We start from the raw sequence: 15151 nt of genomic DNA on the forward strand, positions 1-15151 counted from the left end.
AAGAAAAAATAAAACTCAATTTCATTATTGTGAAGTTCAATCTCAAAAGCTGTATTACAGAAAAATATACTGCTTTCATTCATTAGGTGGTGTAAACAGAAGTTGCTTTTTTCAAATGTTCATGAGAAAAAAAGATAGCAAGTTTTGAAAAAAAAAATTTTCCTAAAAATTATTTGTTAATTCCCCCATCAAATTTCATCAAGTCAACTCTTCTTAAACACACTTGCACTGAGAGGTCACTAAGCTTTTAAAGATAAAAAATAAAGACTGATTTTTCTTTCCTGTTTCCAACAATAGGAAAATTCTGGGGAAATTAAGGATCATAAGTAGGTAATTATGACTTTCATAATGTGGAAAAAAACTTTGATTTGTGAAACATAACTGTAAACAATATAATGTGTTCCACCTGATTCACCGGAAACGACTGTGATGCTGGCAAAGAGAGAAGGCAAAAAGAGAAGGGGGCAGCAGAGGATGAGACGGTTACAAAGCATCACTAACTCAATGGATATGAATTTGAGCAAACTCCAGGAGACAGTGGAGGACAGAGGAGCCTGGCATACTGCAGTCCACGGGGCTGCAAAGAGTCAAACATGACTAAGCAACTGAACAACAACAAATAACATGTTCAGAGATTAAAATTAGTCTAAAACTCTGGTCAGAAATCCCAATAAGCCCATTTAAAAAACTAAAATCCAATCTACCAAAAATGGTTTCCCAATTTTCTAACTTGTGTATTTGCAAAGATCAGTAAAATACTGTGTGGATATGGTTGACTGGGTCACCCCACAGCCTTTGCAAATTCCTCTCTGTGTGCTAAACTGCAGAGACTAGACTTCCGTGCAGGAATACAGATGTGACTTAGGTTCCAGAAGTACTGGCATGAGCGTTCTACTTGGCAATGAGTTAAGAGGGGACAAGCAATCCATCATTGGCTGATGTGGATCACTGTAAAGGGAGCATAGTTCCAAGTCAACAGCTATAGTGATGCCTTTCAGATCTGGCATTTTCCAGATCCCAGCATAGCAGCAGCTTCCGTGGCAGTTCAGTTCTGCAGTGTGGCTGAGGCATTTCAACTAGAAAGTCAACTAGCACATGTTCTTCCAGCCCTCCCTGGGATTCTGTTATTTACTATCCTATAATATATCCTTTCCTGATTAAAGCAGGCAGAATGTGTTATACAATTTGCTTCATCCTGACAGATAAAACAATGAAAAGCATGAATATTTAACTATAAAATCACATTAACTAACTTAGACAATCATCTAAAACTTTTAAAACTGAGTTCCCATATTAGAAAAACACGAGTTAAATTTTTAAATGACAACACTAAAATTAACTTACCTTGGTAAGAAATTACCTGTACACTAAGCTGTACAGTTCCATCTGTCTTTACTCCTTGGTCAAATAAACTTCGTTCTGGATCCAGCTAAACATGGGTAAAAGGATTAAGATTATTTTAGCTCAGTCATCTGGTTTAATATAAATGGATGTGCCAAATAGGACTTAATTACTGAGGTATACTAATTAAATTGCAAGAACACACTTAATTATTCAAGTTGTCATATCATTTAATTCTCTGCCAAAACTGAAAAGGATTTCACCACTGTGGGTAGCAATTAGGGACAACACAAACAGGACTTGTTTAAATAGTGGTTTTCTCTAGCTCTGGAGTCTAGTTTAGAATTTTAAATAATGCCAAAAGGCAAATATTATTTCTGCAGAAGTATTTCTGGTAGAAGATAATGCAAGTTATCTGCCATGAAGGGTTTTTTATTAGTGGGGACAATTTATACAAATTTATTTATATACTTCTTGCCAAATCTCTTCATAACCAAGGATACACATTTAAGATCAGGGTTAATTCAATTTCTGATCATGAAGTTAATAAAGTTAAAGGACTTACAACCATACTATCTGACCTAGCTATGAATATCTTTAGTCATAGTTCTACATCCTTTCGGTACCTTTCAGTATCAGTGCTTTTGAATGCATTTCACACAAATGGCAAAAAGAACTTCTGACTTCTGGGCATTTTATCAAGTTTAAAAACATGTTTCTGTTAAATTATTTTGAATAAGGTGTATTTCTGTGTATACATACAGCTGGAGATACAAAGTCCTCCCACTTTTATTCCTAGAATTCAGCCAATATAGGAATCATGGTACAAACGTATTTTCTAAAATGAAAAACGCCACACATATAAAGCCTAAAGTCTTAAGTGACTGCATCTAACTTAAATAGAGACAAGACAAACTGTGTAACCCTGCAGATAGACTGGTCAAACGTGGCAGCTGCACTCCTTAATACAACAGTCTCTGTGTGACATTTTGCTAAAAATTCTCCTGAGAATTCTCCCCTCTCTAGTAGACACTGGTAATGGTATTATCGACTAGAAGCTAAAGCCTGTGTAACTCTGAAACAGGATTCCCAGGTACTGAGCATACTAGCTGACACAAGAGCTGGCGCAAGGACAAAACTCAAGCATGGTATTTGATCTTGGGTCATATTCCTTAGAGAAGCGCAACTCAATTTTGTTCATCAGCTTTAAAGTCAGCACTTATCTGAAAACATAAAAGCATTTGTATTTGTATTACACAAGTGGAAAGCATTCTGACTCCAACTATATTTGCTTTAAATGATATGGAGAAACAGAAGTTGCTATCCTCATATTCTTTTTGAAGAGAGGAAGGGAGACAGGAAGAAATGAAAAATGCCCTAGATCCAGAGCTAGTTCTGAATTCTTCAATACTATAATTTATGCATATTCCCATTTATTCAGCCAATATCCACTTATTTATTTATTGGTGGTAAGGAAGGTTTGCTTTATTTGGGATGCTGGCAATCGGTGGGGAGCAGACTCCTATCCAAAGGCTGACAGTCAGTGGACAAGAGCTTTTATAGATGCAAGGAGAGGGCTACATGCAAAAACAGTACAGTCAGCTCTGATAGTCATCTTGAAACTGGACATTGGTGGTGTGACCAGTATCATCTTGGTTGTTTTAAGTACAGTTAATCTTAGTTCCAGGGTCAGTAGGTTCCCATTTTCTTAAGGTCAATTCTTGGAATTGTGGCAGCTTATGGTGTGGCTACAGTCTGGTTATCATGTAGTTAAACTTCTTCCACCTGGTGGGGGTTTTAGTATCTATAAGACAGCTCATAGGATATGATAGCCCTTGAGAAAGAACTAAAGGTCCTTGACTTTGCTTAGTGACTAAATTATTTTTGTTTTGTCATGACTGTTTTCCTTTGTTTCTGCATTTTCTCCTTCTCTGATTAAACTTATTCTTTGGCTAAAGTTTTTTCCACGGACAAAAAGGCAGGCTGAGGACATGGGAGGCAAGGCCCGGTGCATTGTTATTCAGGCGCTCAGCCCTGTGCCACTCTTTGTTACCCCATGGACTGCAGCACGCCAGGCCTCCCTGTCCTTCACTATCTCCCAGAATTTGCTCAAACTTGTGTCCATTGAGTTGATGATGCCATCCAACCATCATCCTCTGTCGCCCTCTTCTCCTCCTGCCTTCAATCTTTCCAAGCATCAAGGTATTTCCAATGAATCAGCTCTTTGCATCAGGTGGCCAAAGTATTAGAGTTTTAGCTTCAGCGTCAGTCCTTCCAATGAATATTCAGGGTCAGTTTCCTTTAGGATTGACTGGTTTGATTTCCTTGCTGTCCAAGGGATTCTCAGGAATCTGCTCCAGCACAATCCCCTGGGGGCCTAGTGGTTAGGATTTAGCTCTGTCACTGCTATGGCCCAGGTTTGATCCCTTCAACCAATATTTATTGAGATCCCATGATAGCTTGGCTACTTTGCAGGTTAAAACTTTCATTTTAGATAGGTCAGGTATTATAAGAGCAGCAACAAATGTCAGAGCTAAAAGACAAGAGATTGAGTCCAAATTCCCCTTAATTTTACACGTAAGAAAAAACAAGGTAAGTCTAGTGACACTGAATTATGCAAGGAAAACTTTCCTAAAATGTCAGCCTCAAACAAGTGAAGACAGTTCTATAGTTACAGTAGGCCTCGGTTCAAATTCCAATGCACCCCACTACACTGGGCAAAATTATTTAATTTAAATCTCAGTTGCTACATCTGCAGATTATGATTAAGAATATGCCAACTTCAAAGACCGCTGTCAAGAATGAGATAATTTAGAAATGTCTTACAACCATATAACTCTAGTTCACCAATTTATTTTCTGGCTGCACCTCACAGCATGCAGAACTTCCCTGACGAGGGAACATCCCCTGCAGTGGAGGTGTGGAGTCTTAACCACTGGACCACCAGGTAAGCCCTGGTTCAGTTATTTTTAATGGCTGCCTTGAATTCTAATCAACAGAATTTATTTATCTCATTCCCTATTTTTGGATCATTTGAGATATTTTTAGTTTATGTACAATGTACGCCTTTGCTCACTGAGGGGAGTACTTAAAAAAATTCCTTGAGGAAAGCTGCTAAATATTTCACATTCAACATTAAGACACTAAATACTAAGTTACCTTCCAAAAAGATTATGTTAATTCACCCCTATGAATTATGTTATGAATTATGTTAATTCACAGCTGAGAAAAGAAAAACCTTAAATCACAATATTATTAGACTCACATATATTCTCTTTAGAAGAGCAACTTCCCTCCTCTCCTCCCCTAATATTTATTAGACTTACTGCGGAAAAAAAGTATGGTTAGATGGCAACTAAAATTCACAAATTTCATCAAAACATTTCAAGTTATTCTACATCAGTATTTTATTTAAAAACAGAGGAGATATATGATTTGAATTTTTAAAAAACTAAAGCAGAAGTTCTGATTTGTGGAATAGCTATAATAAAAAGCAGAGCGGGGAGGAGTGAAGAATAAACCAAACCAAACATTTGAAAAGATGACATGATATATGTAAGACAGCATTAGAAAAACAAAATAAATCTCTAGTACTTATTCATATGTTCAAGAAAGGTCTGAAGAAACTATTTGAGCAACCCTATATAGGCAACTTGGAGAAGGCAATGGCACCCCACTCCAGTACCTCTTGCTTGGAAAATCCCATGGACGGGGGAGCCTGTTAGGCTGCAATCCATGGGGTCACTAAGAGTCGGACACGACTGAGCGACTTCACTTTCACTTTTCACTTTCATGCATTGGAGAAGGAATGGCAGCCCACTCCAGTGTTCTTGCCTGGAGAATCCCAGGGTTGGGGGAGCCTGGTGGGCTGCCATCTATGGGGTCGCACAGAGTCGGAAACGACTGAAGTGACTTAGCATAGCATATAGGCAACTACTTTTTATACATAAAAATACTCCCTTTCTTGAAAGAATACCATAAAACATGACTATAAATATGCTGCAAACCACAGGTAAACTCCTATTGCAACAATCTCCAAGAAATATACATATAGTGGTAAATTTTTATCCAAAACTTACTGCTGGAGCAAACAAAGATGGAAGGGAATATAAAATCATTTGGTCAAAAATCTAAAAAAGGAGGAAACGAATGTACAAACAAGTTAAAAGTTAGTTAGAAACAGGATGTGAGGGCACAGTTCTTCAACTTTCAAGGTCAATGTGCAGAAGCTACGTTTAAGCTCTGATTAAACTGTATTTAAACTTCCCACTTTACATTTGTCCAGGTAAAAAAGCAAAGTTTGATTTATTACTCAATCTTTTAAAAATAATTCTAAGTGGAAGAAATGTTTCTGAAAGAACTCTATTTCTAAATGCTTACATTTTATAAAAATATAGGCCAAATGGAGAGAAAGGGGAGATAAAGGCTATAGTTAGAAAAGGCCAACAGTAATAACAAAGCCATTTCTAATGCAGACGTAAATGCTGAAATATAAATCTCAAAAAAGAAAATAATAATACCTGGATATCTTGCAGGCAAATTTCGTGAGCATCCAAAGAACACTGCAGTCTTGGTTCTAGTAGTTTCTTTAAATTGCCTATTGGCTCATTGATGTCTATGGCCTGACTTACACATTCAGCTGGAGTGTAGGTCTGTTCTACAATGCTGAAGAATACAGTGTTAGAGGACCCAATGTTAAAGAATGTAATGGTTAACAATTACCTTCTTACCCTGGATATTAACCCAACAATATGTTCAAAACAAAATTCAATTCCAAAACACATTTCTGGTCTTTGAAACTCATTTCTGCACAGACACCTTTTATAGTGGTAGGCTCATCATCAACTAGTGTTGCCAAACTTAATAACGAATCACATTACACAAAGAAATGCAAGCTTGAAATTTAAGGCACCTTTGCAAATAGACCACATCATACACACACATATACGCACGTACTTGTGTGTGTGTGTGCATACTAATATTGCTTACACTAAAATATTTAAGGGGAAATGTCTGCATTTATATTTCCAAGTTATTTTGAAGAATTTCAGGCTCAGAAAGGAATATAAAAAGTCTCCTCAAAACTTGTATGGTATCTCTACTTCCCAAAATCAACACAATAATACAAGTCATAAGATATGAAAATACAGGTTATATAAAATATTTTCCATCTAATCTGAAAACTACTGGTTATAATCAGTCTAGATTCACCTTAAAAAGTTATATTCTTCCTTTAAAACTTTCTACGTGCTCTTCTGCATTTTTACTTCATATTCTGCTAAGTCACTTCAGTCGTGTCCCACTCTGTGCGACCCCATAGACGGCAGCCCACCAGGCTCCTCCATCCCTGGGATTCTCTAGGCAAGAACACTGAACTGGGTTGCCATTTCCTTCTCCAACTTCATATTCTAAGTTCTACAAAAAACCGTTAAGTTCCTTAAGAGTAAAATCTTTGGTAAGTAATTTTATATATCTTTTGTGAATCCTTACTTGAGGCCAAATGGAAAGTAGATACCAGTAAGTATTTGCTGAATTGGTAAATCTACAATTCAATCAAGTTTCACATGTTTAATTTAAATATGGTTTAAATCTCACTTATAGTTGTCAAAAAGTGTGTCCTTAAAAATTTGTCATTACATTTTCACATAAATTCCAAGTATAATTCAATAAATACATAATATTCAGTGAATATATGTAGCCTAAATTCCTAAAACTTAAAATTTATAAAAGAGACCACTCATGACTGAAAAAAAATTATATTAAAATAATAAACATTATTATTACTATTTGTTAAGGTAAATTTGTTAAGGGTCTTTTGGCTATGTAAATATTTTCACAAACTCTTCAGCTATAGCAGAGTGGGCTATATATATATATTTTTTTGGTAACAATAATCTTTACAAGAGTCAGATGTCACTTTAACACAGATTTTTAAGGACCCATTTTACATAGGATCAACATTTAAAACATTTTTTAACATTCTGTTGCCATCATTTAAACCTTGGGAGATCCATATAAAAAAATCTGATTACCAATTTCCCTTGAGAAAATGTGGATGATCTCACATCACTGGATCAACATTCCTGCATAGCACTCTGCTACAGCTAGAAACTCTAACTGCTCGTTTCACATAGCTACTCCCCAAGTCAACAGTAACTACAATCACAGTAACTACCAACCTCTTACGGGAGACATCAACAAAGGTTTTCTCTACGAAGTCAAACAGTAAAAACTTTACACTCTGTGGATCATTTATACATACATGTGTGTACAAAAACATAAATATACTCATGTCAGGCTTCAAGACAGCTCAAATGATCCTCACCTTCTAATATTTACAGCTTTTTACAGTTCCCTCCCAAACTGTCCCAAGGCTGGACTGTGTGACCAAAGGACTACGGCAGAGTGACACAAGTACTGCTTCTTAGATTAACTTATTTAAAAAGACACTGGTGAATGCTCCCTCGGACCATTTGCTTCAGGGAAAGCCAGCCGCATGTGGCGAGCAGCCCTACATAGAAGCCCATATGCTGAGGAAGTGAATGGTCCTGTCACCGGTCTTATGAGTGATTTTAGAAACAGATATGCTACCATCAGCCAACACTTCAGATGACTGTAGCCCAGACAGACAGCTTAACTGCAAGCTCTTGAGAGTCTCTGAGCCAGAACCAAGCAGCTAACTGACTGGATGAGGGGCTTCTGACTCTGAGAAACTCTGTGCAAGAATAACTGTTGGGTGTTTTAAGCTGTGAAGTTCTGGAGTAACGTGTTACATAAATGAGTGTATGTATGTATGTATATACAGCCTATTGTTTCTTCTGCTGGAGAAAATAGCATAATCAAACATGCTGAAAAGCTCCATTCAAAACTTAATGTCTCCTGTGCAGTCACATCAAGGTATTTTAGACCTTTTTGGCCAGGAAAATGTTTCCATGCCAGGGCATGATGGGCGAGGACAGGGTGGGGGGTTACTAAAACGAGGTTTGTATTTTGAGCCAGAGCAAGACATCTTGCCTGAGCAGATGAAGTGGCCTGAGTAACCATGGCTTCATGAGTAATCATGGCCACAGGGCAGAAGAGCTGCTAATTAACTGGCACAAAAATCTCAATTATGCAAGACAGAAAAGTTGCAAAAGATCTATTGCACAAGATTGTGCCTACAGCTGACAATACTGTATGGTACACTTAAAAATTTACTGAGGGCAGATACTGTGTTAAATGTTCTTACCACAATAAAATAGTAATTTTTAAACAATTTAGGTCTTTCATCTCAGCTGCACGCTCAACTTTAAGCAAGCTACTCAACCTTAGTAATCTGTCTATTCCCACTGGAGTTCTACTGAAGCTCTGCAGCACTCTTCAGCCCCTTTTACTTTTACTACATTATCTCAGCTCTTGCTTTCCAGAGTAAACTAGGACCATTAGTGATTACCTTCCTTGTCCTTGACTCCCAAATCCCTCTTTTCAGTCATATTCTCTCCTTGGATCCTGAACTCATTACCACTGCCCACCTTCCTTAATGGAGTAAGCAGTATTCTATTACTATTCCAAAAACTAACACCTTTCACTTCTCTATATGCTTAGTACTATGATGGCTCATGACCAACCTAGACAGCATATTAAAAAGCAGAGACATTACTTTGCCGACAAAGGTTCGTCTAGTCAAAGCTATGGTTTTTCCAGTAGTTGTGTATGGATGTGAGAGCTGGACTATAAAGAAAGCTGAGCACCGAAGAACTGATGCTTTTGAACTGTGGTGCTGGAGGAGACTCTTGAGAGTCCTTCAGTCCAAGGACTGCGAGGAGATCAAACCAGTCAATCCTAAAGGAAATCAGTACTGAATATTCACTGGAAGGACGGATGCTGAAGCTGAAGCTCCAATACTCTGGCCAACTGATGCAAGGACCTGACTCACTGGACAAGACCCTGATGTTGGGAAAGATTGAGGGCAGGAGGAGAAGGGGACAACAGAGGACGAGATGGTTGGATAGCATCACTGACTCAATGGACATGAGTTTCAGCAAGCTCTGGGAGTTGGTGATGGACAGGGAGGCCTGGCTTGCTGCAGTCCATAGGGTCGCAAAGAGTCAGACAGGATTAAGCAACTGAATTGCCTGCCTGCCTGCCTGATGATGGCTCATACAGCTGTGTGTTTCTTCAAATATAAGGTAGTCTCTACCAGGGCAGATTAGAGTCTCATTTATTGATGTACTCCTGATAGTTACTATTTGTTGAACTAGTTCTGGCTGTGAATTAAACTCTTGCTGAAATAAAAGAAATCAGCACTGACAAAAGGAAAAAGAATCCAACAGTGTCCGAAGGGTAGAAACCACCACAATCAATTGCTTGACCATTATTACCTATGCTTACTACCATCTTTAGTTTAAAACTATCTTTTCCTTCCAGCTACAAAGCCATTAAGTCAGAGGAAAAAGGCAATACATTATCCCTCAAAATGCTGGGGTCAGTTGGGAAGATTAAAAAAAAAAGGTCCTCAAAGAACTTGGCTATTCTTATTTTAATTAGGCATGTTGATAATATAAAAAATAGTAAATTAAAAAAATACCAACCTTTCTTCTGTGCACTCTGCTTTCTCTGTTCCATCAATCTCGATTTCTATCAGCTCCTCTGCTTCTCTTTTCGTCATGGCTGAAGTATTTCAAAAGTTCAGCCCTACAAGAGTTAAATTTTAAGACATTCTGAAACGCATAAGCAGACACGTTACACAAGAAGTAAAGACCCAATTCAAATAAAACCCGAGGGTAAGCAGAAGAGGAGGAAGCAATCTTCACATATAAAAGAAAATCCACAAGCAATATTTATAAACCAGTTTTTGTTTAAATGGTGTTTACCAGTCTGACATGACATCAATATCATTCCCTTGGATTTACTGGGATGTTTTTGACCCTAGTCTCAGTCAACAAATTAATTAAGATTACTTCAAAATCAAGTGAAAGGCATGTCGACGGTTATTACAGCAGTTCGGTCTTAATAACAGATTTAAACCTGCACCTTAAAAATCAACATGGGAATTCCCAGTGGTTAGGACTCTGCACTTCCACTGCAGTGGGCGTGGGTTTGATCCCTGGTGAGGGAACTAAGATAATCACATGCCACACAGCATGGCGGGGGTGAGGGGGATCAACATGGAGTTGAAAAATTTACAACTGTCCAGCTAAAAAGCTGTAGTTTATTAGCAGAGTTTACTGTAAACCACTATTGACAGAGTAAGCTAAATTAAAAATTAGCTAATTAAAAATTAACCCAAGCTATGATTTATGTTACAAATTACATACCTTATACATGCCAGTACAATATTCTCAAATGGCAAAATAAAGTAACAAAATCACAGATATGTGAATTATTGCCCTGATTACACACTAGAATTATTTATGATTATTTTTCAGATGTGGTTTTATACCTTTTAATCAAACTATTACATCAGTTTTTAATTCTCACACATAAAAATTTTACTTACATTAAACTTCCATTGATTTTTGTACCATTGATACATTATGTGCCATTCTGTACCATTTGCACTACCAATACTAAAACGTTATAATTTTATAAAATGCTAAGTAATGTATAAAATAGCTGCATATGTTGGCATTCCTTTATGGCCATTTCCAAGGTGTTTATGATGTAAGTTGCAGGTTGTTACTACTTCACTTTGCACGCATGCTCAGTCGGTCAGTTGTGTCTGACTATTAGAGACCCCACGGACTGTAGCCTGCCAGACTCCTCTGTCCATGGTATTCCCCAGGCAGGAATATTGGGGTGGGTTGCCATTTCTTCCTCCAGGGGATCTTCTGACCCAGGGATTGAACTCACATCTCTTGTATCTCCTGCACTGGCAGACAAGATTCTTTACCACTGCACTTCTTGGGACGTTTACTAATCAGCTGACCTTATAATAGAGATCATCCTCGATTATCCAGGTGAGTCCAGTGAAATCACAAGAATCATTAGAGAGGAAGAATCTAAAGAGATCCAGAGAGATTCAAAGTGAGGACGACTGACTGGCTGTGATTGGCTTTGAAGATGAAAAAAAAAGAGCCACAATCCAAGAAAGACAAGCAGTCTCTAAAATCTGGAAAAAGAAAGGAGACAGGCCTTCCCCCAGAGCCTCCAGAAGAAATACAACTCTGCCAACACCTGATTTTAGCCAAGAATGACCCATTTCAGACTTCTGACTTCAGGAACGTATGATAGTAAGTTGGTGTTTTCAAGCCACTAAGTTTGTAGTAATTTGTTACTGTAGTTCTAGGAAACTAGTAAGTCTTCTTTCCCACTTTAGAGAGGGTTGTAACTCTCCTCAGGTCCAAAAATCTCCAACTATTGGGGAGCTGGTTTTCTGATAACTTAGTCTCTAAATTCTGGCATCTGAATCTAGACTTTCCGGTATAAAAATGATCTGATTTCTCCCTCACTATAAAGGCTCCTCTCACAGCTCCTCCATGACAAGAAAGAAGAATAATAAGAGGATGGGGCTCCCCACTGGAACAGATACACATCATGCACATCCAGCAGAATGCCTAGGCCCCAGCAGGTTTTGTTTGGGATGACAGAAGAATGAAGGGCTTTTGTTCTTCTTTCTTGCTGACCACAGCCTAGTCAGTCTTTCCTTTCTTCATAAAGCCTATTTCTTAATTGATACTATGTGTTAAAACTGGAATTCAACATGAGCACTAAAGCAAAACACCGGTGGCAGTAACCCAGTAGGGACCTTATAGAACAGCATAAGCTCACCTGGGAAGGCGTATTTGTTGACAGATGTATACACAGAACTTTGAACAGTGCCGCTCCTTTTGTAGGCACTGTATTAAAGTGTGTTTAATAAGTGAATGTTATAAAAACCAAAGGGGCTTCCCTGGTGGCTCAGCTGGTAAAGAATCTGCCTGCAATGCGGGAGACTTGGGTTCGATCTCTGGGTTGGGAACATCCCCTGGAGAAGGGAAGAGCTTACCCACTCCAGTATTCTGGCCTGGAGAATTCCATAGACTGCAAAGACAGCCCATGGGGTTGCAAAGAGTTGGACACAACTGAGCAACTTTCATCTATGAGCAGATCCTTGGGGCTCCTGTATTTCAAACAGTTGCCATTTTTGGACTTCCCTATATCTCAGTTGGTAAAGAATCCACCTGCAATGGAGGAGACTGAGTTCGATTCCTGCGTTAGGAAGATCTGCTGGAGAAGGGATAGGCTACCCACTCCAGTATTCTTGGGCTTCCCTTGTGGCTCAGCTGGTAAAGAATCTGCCTGTAATGTGGGAGACCTGGGTTCAATCCCTGGGTAGGGAAGATCCAGGGATCCAAATTGCTAACATCCAGTGGATCACAGAAAAAGCAAGCGAATTCCAGAAAAACACCTACTTCTGCTTTATTGATTATGTCAAAGCCTTTGACTGTGTAGATCACAACAAACTGTGGAAAATTCTGAAAGAGATCGGAATACCAGACCACCTTACCTGCCCCCTGAGAAATCTGTATGTAAGACAAAAAGCAAGTTACAACTGGACATGGAACAACAGACTGGTTCCAAATTGGGAAAGGGGTACATCAAGGCTACATATTGTCACCCTGCCTATTTAACTTATATGCAGAGTACATCATGCAAAATGCTGGGCTGGGTGAAGCACAAGCTGGAATCAAGACTGCCAGGAGAAATATCAATAACCTCAAATACACAGATAATACCACTCTTATGGTAGAAAGTGAAGAGGAACTAAAGAGCCTCTTGATGAAAAAGCTGGCTTAAAACTCAATTCAAAAAACAAAGACTGGCATCCGATCCCATCATTTCATGGCAAACAGATGGGGAAACGATGGAAACAGTGACAAACTTTATTTTCTTGGGCTCCAAAATCACTGCACATGGTGACTGCAGTCATAAAATTAAAAGATGCTTGCTCCTTGGAAGAAAAGCTATGACCAACCTAGACAGCAAAGACATTACTTTTATGACAAAGGTCCGTCTAGTCAAAGCTATGGTTTTTCCCGTAGTCATGTGAGTGTTGGACTATAAAGAAAGCTGAGTGCCAAAGAATTGATGCTTTTGAACTGTGGTGTTGGAGAAGACTCTTGAGAATCCCTTGGACTGCAAGGCAATCAAACCAGTCAGTCCTAAAGGAAATCAGTCCTGAATATTCATTGGAAGGACAGATGCTGAAGCTGAAGCTCCAATGCTTTGAACACCTGATGCAAAGAGCTGACTCACTGGAAAAGACCCTGATGCTGGGAAAGACTGAAGGCAAGAAGAGAGGGAACAACAGAGGAAAAGATGGTTGGATGCCATCACCGACTCAACAGACATGAGTTTGAGTAAACTTCAGGAGTTGGTGATGGACAGCGAGGTCTAGTGGGCTGCAGTCCATGAGGTCGCAGCGAGTCGGACACAAATGAGTGACTGAACAGACTGATGAGAACCATTTCACACCGTATAATTGACTCCAGAAATCTAGACGACTTACATGTGAAAGGTAAAGCTATAAAACTAACAGAAGAAAGTGGTGGAATTTTGTGGATAAAAAAGGATTCATTTCTTGAAAAAGCATTCATTTCTTAAAATTCCAAAAACATATATCATAAGGAAAAAAACCTGATAATTTCATTACATAAAAGTTAAGATTTATGTTCGACAGACAGGATATAGTGTAGAAAAAGACATTTCCAAAATCCATATATGATAAGGAAATAGTTACTGGAATACACAGTGAACAAGTTGATAATAATCCCCCCAAGTCAGGACAAAGTAGAAAAGTAGGTAAAGAAGGAAACTCACCTAAAGAGAAACCAAAATGGCTAAGGACACGAGGAGATGCTCACGTTCAAGCTATTCACCTTATTCTGTGTGTGTGTGGCAAAGATCAGAATGCTGAATACTGAAAAGAGCAGCAGGGACCTTGGAGCACAGGGATCCTGCCTCTGCTGATTGAAGACAGACAGGACTGACTACTCTGGAGAAACAGCTAGCAGCACTTGCTCAAATAAAGGGATTATACCTATGACCCAGCAATCTTGCCCTTAGATAAGCATTCCAGAGACATTCTCACAGTGATTGATAATAGTATGTTAAAGGTAGCTTTGCTGGAGACAGCTGAAAGCAGGAGCCAATACACGAACCTGTGATGAGAGTACTGCAGATGCAAGAAAATGTGAAACACACTATGGAACCTTAGTATCAGTCAGAAACAAAGAGATAATGAACACACAAAGGATAAAAACCTTACAAAAAAAAGTGAGAAATGGACTAAGGCTTATATTATAGCAGGACAGCATTTAAAAGGGTCATTTGTTTTATTTTTCAGGGTCCACGCGCAAGTCCACTCCCATTTCCATAATCAACTTTTAAAACGAGTGAATTTTCTAGGGACTTCAGAAAAATAGAAAAGAAATTTAGGAATTTCCCTGGTGGTCCAGTGATTACAGTTCCATGCTTCCAATGTAGGGGGCATGGTTTCCATCCCTAGTCAGGGAACTAATATCCCACAGGTCATGCAGCATGACCAACAAAATTCAAATAAACACTTAAAACAACAACAAAAAAGAAAGCACCGTAAGCAGATAGGTTAGGAGGTCCCCAGAAAAGAAGAATCAGGCATGGCTTTTGACAAACAGAAGCCATTTTTGTCCTAAGCCATTTTGAGATCTAAGCCTAACCACAATGCTTACCCTTGAATACAGCTCAGTAATAATGTTCTTAAGGAATAACAATAGCAAAGATAGTAAATCAGTATAAAAACTCCAGGTTCTGTTTCCATGGTAAAGATTAGCCTGAAGCACTTTCTTGAGCTGCTCTGCAGAATTTAAAC

The 15151-nt window shown here is 38.6% G+C and overlaps 1 protein-coding gene across 1 annotated transcript in view; it reads right to left on the reverse strand.

Annotated features, from left to right (window-relative positions):
- The window catches only part of GABPA (GA binding protein transcription factor subunit alpha), a 31252-nt gene extending 20133 nt beyond the window's left edge, over nucleotides 1-11119 (reverse strand). Inside the window, 4 exon segments of the mRNA XM_070367435.1 lie at nucleotides 1345-1429; nucleotides 5862-6006; nucleotides 9912-10014; nucleotides 10820-11119. Coding sequence (XP_070223536.1) covers nucleotides 1345-1429; nucleotides 5862-6006; nucleotides 9912-9988 — 307 coding nt within the window. The 5' untranslated portion in view covers nucleotides 9989-10014; nucleotides 10820-11119.
- Nucleotides 11120-15151: the final 4032 nt, after the last annotated feature.

The sequence above is a fragment of the Bos mutus genome, chromosome 1 (assembly GCF_027580195.1).
Source record: "Bos mutus isolate GX-2022 chromosome 1, NWIPB_WYAK_1.1, whole genome shotgun sequence".
NCBI lineage: Eukaryota > Metazoa > Chordata > Mammalia > Artiodactyla > Bovidae > Bos > Bos mutus.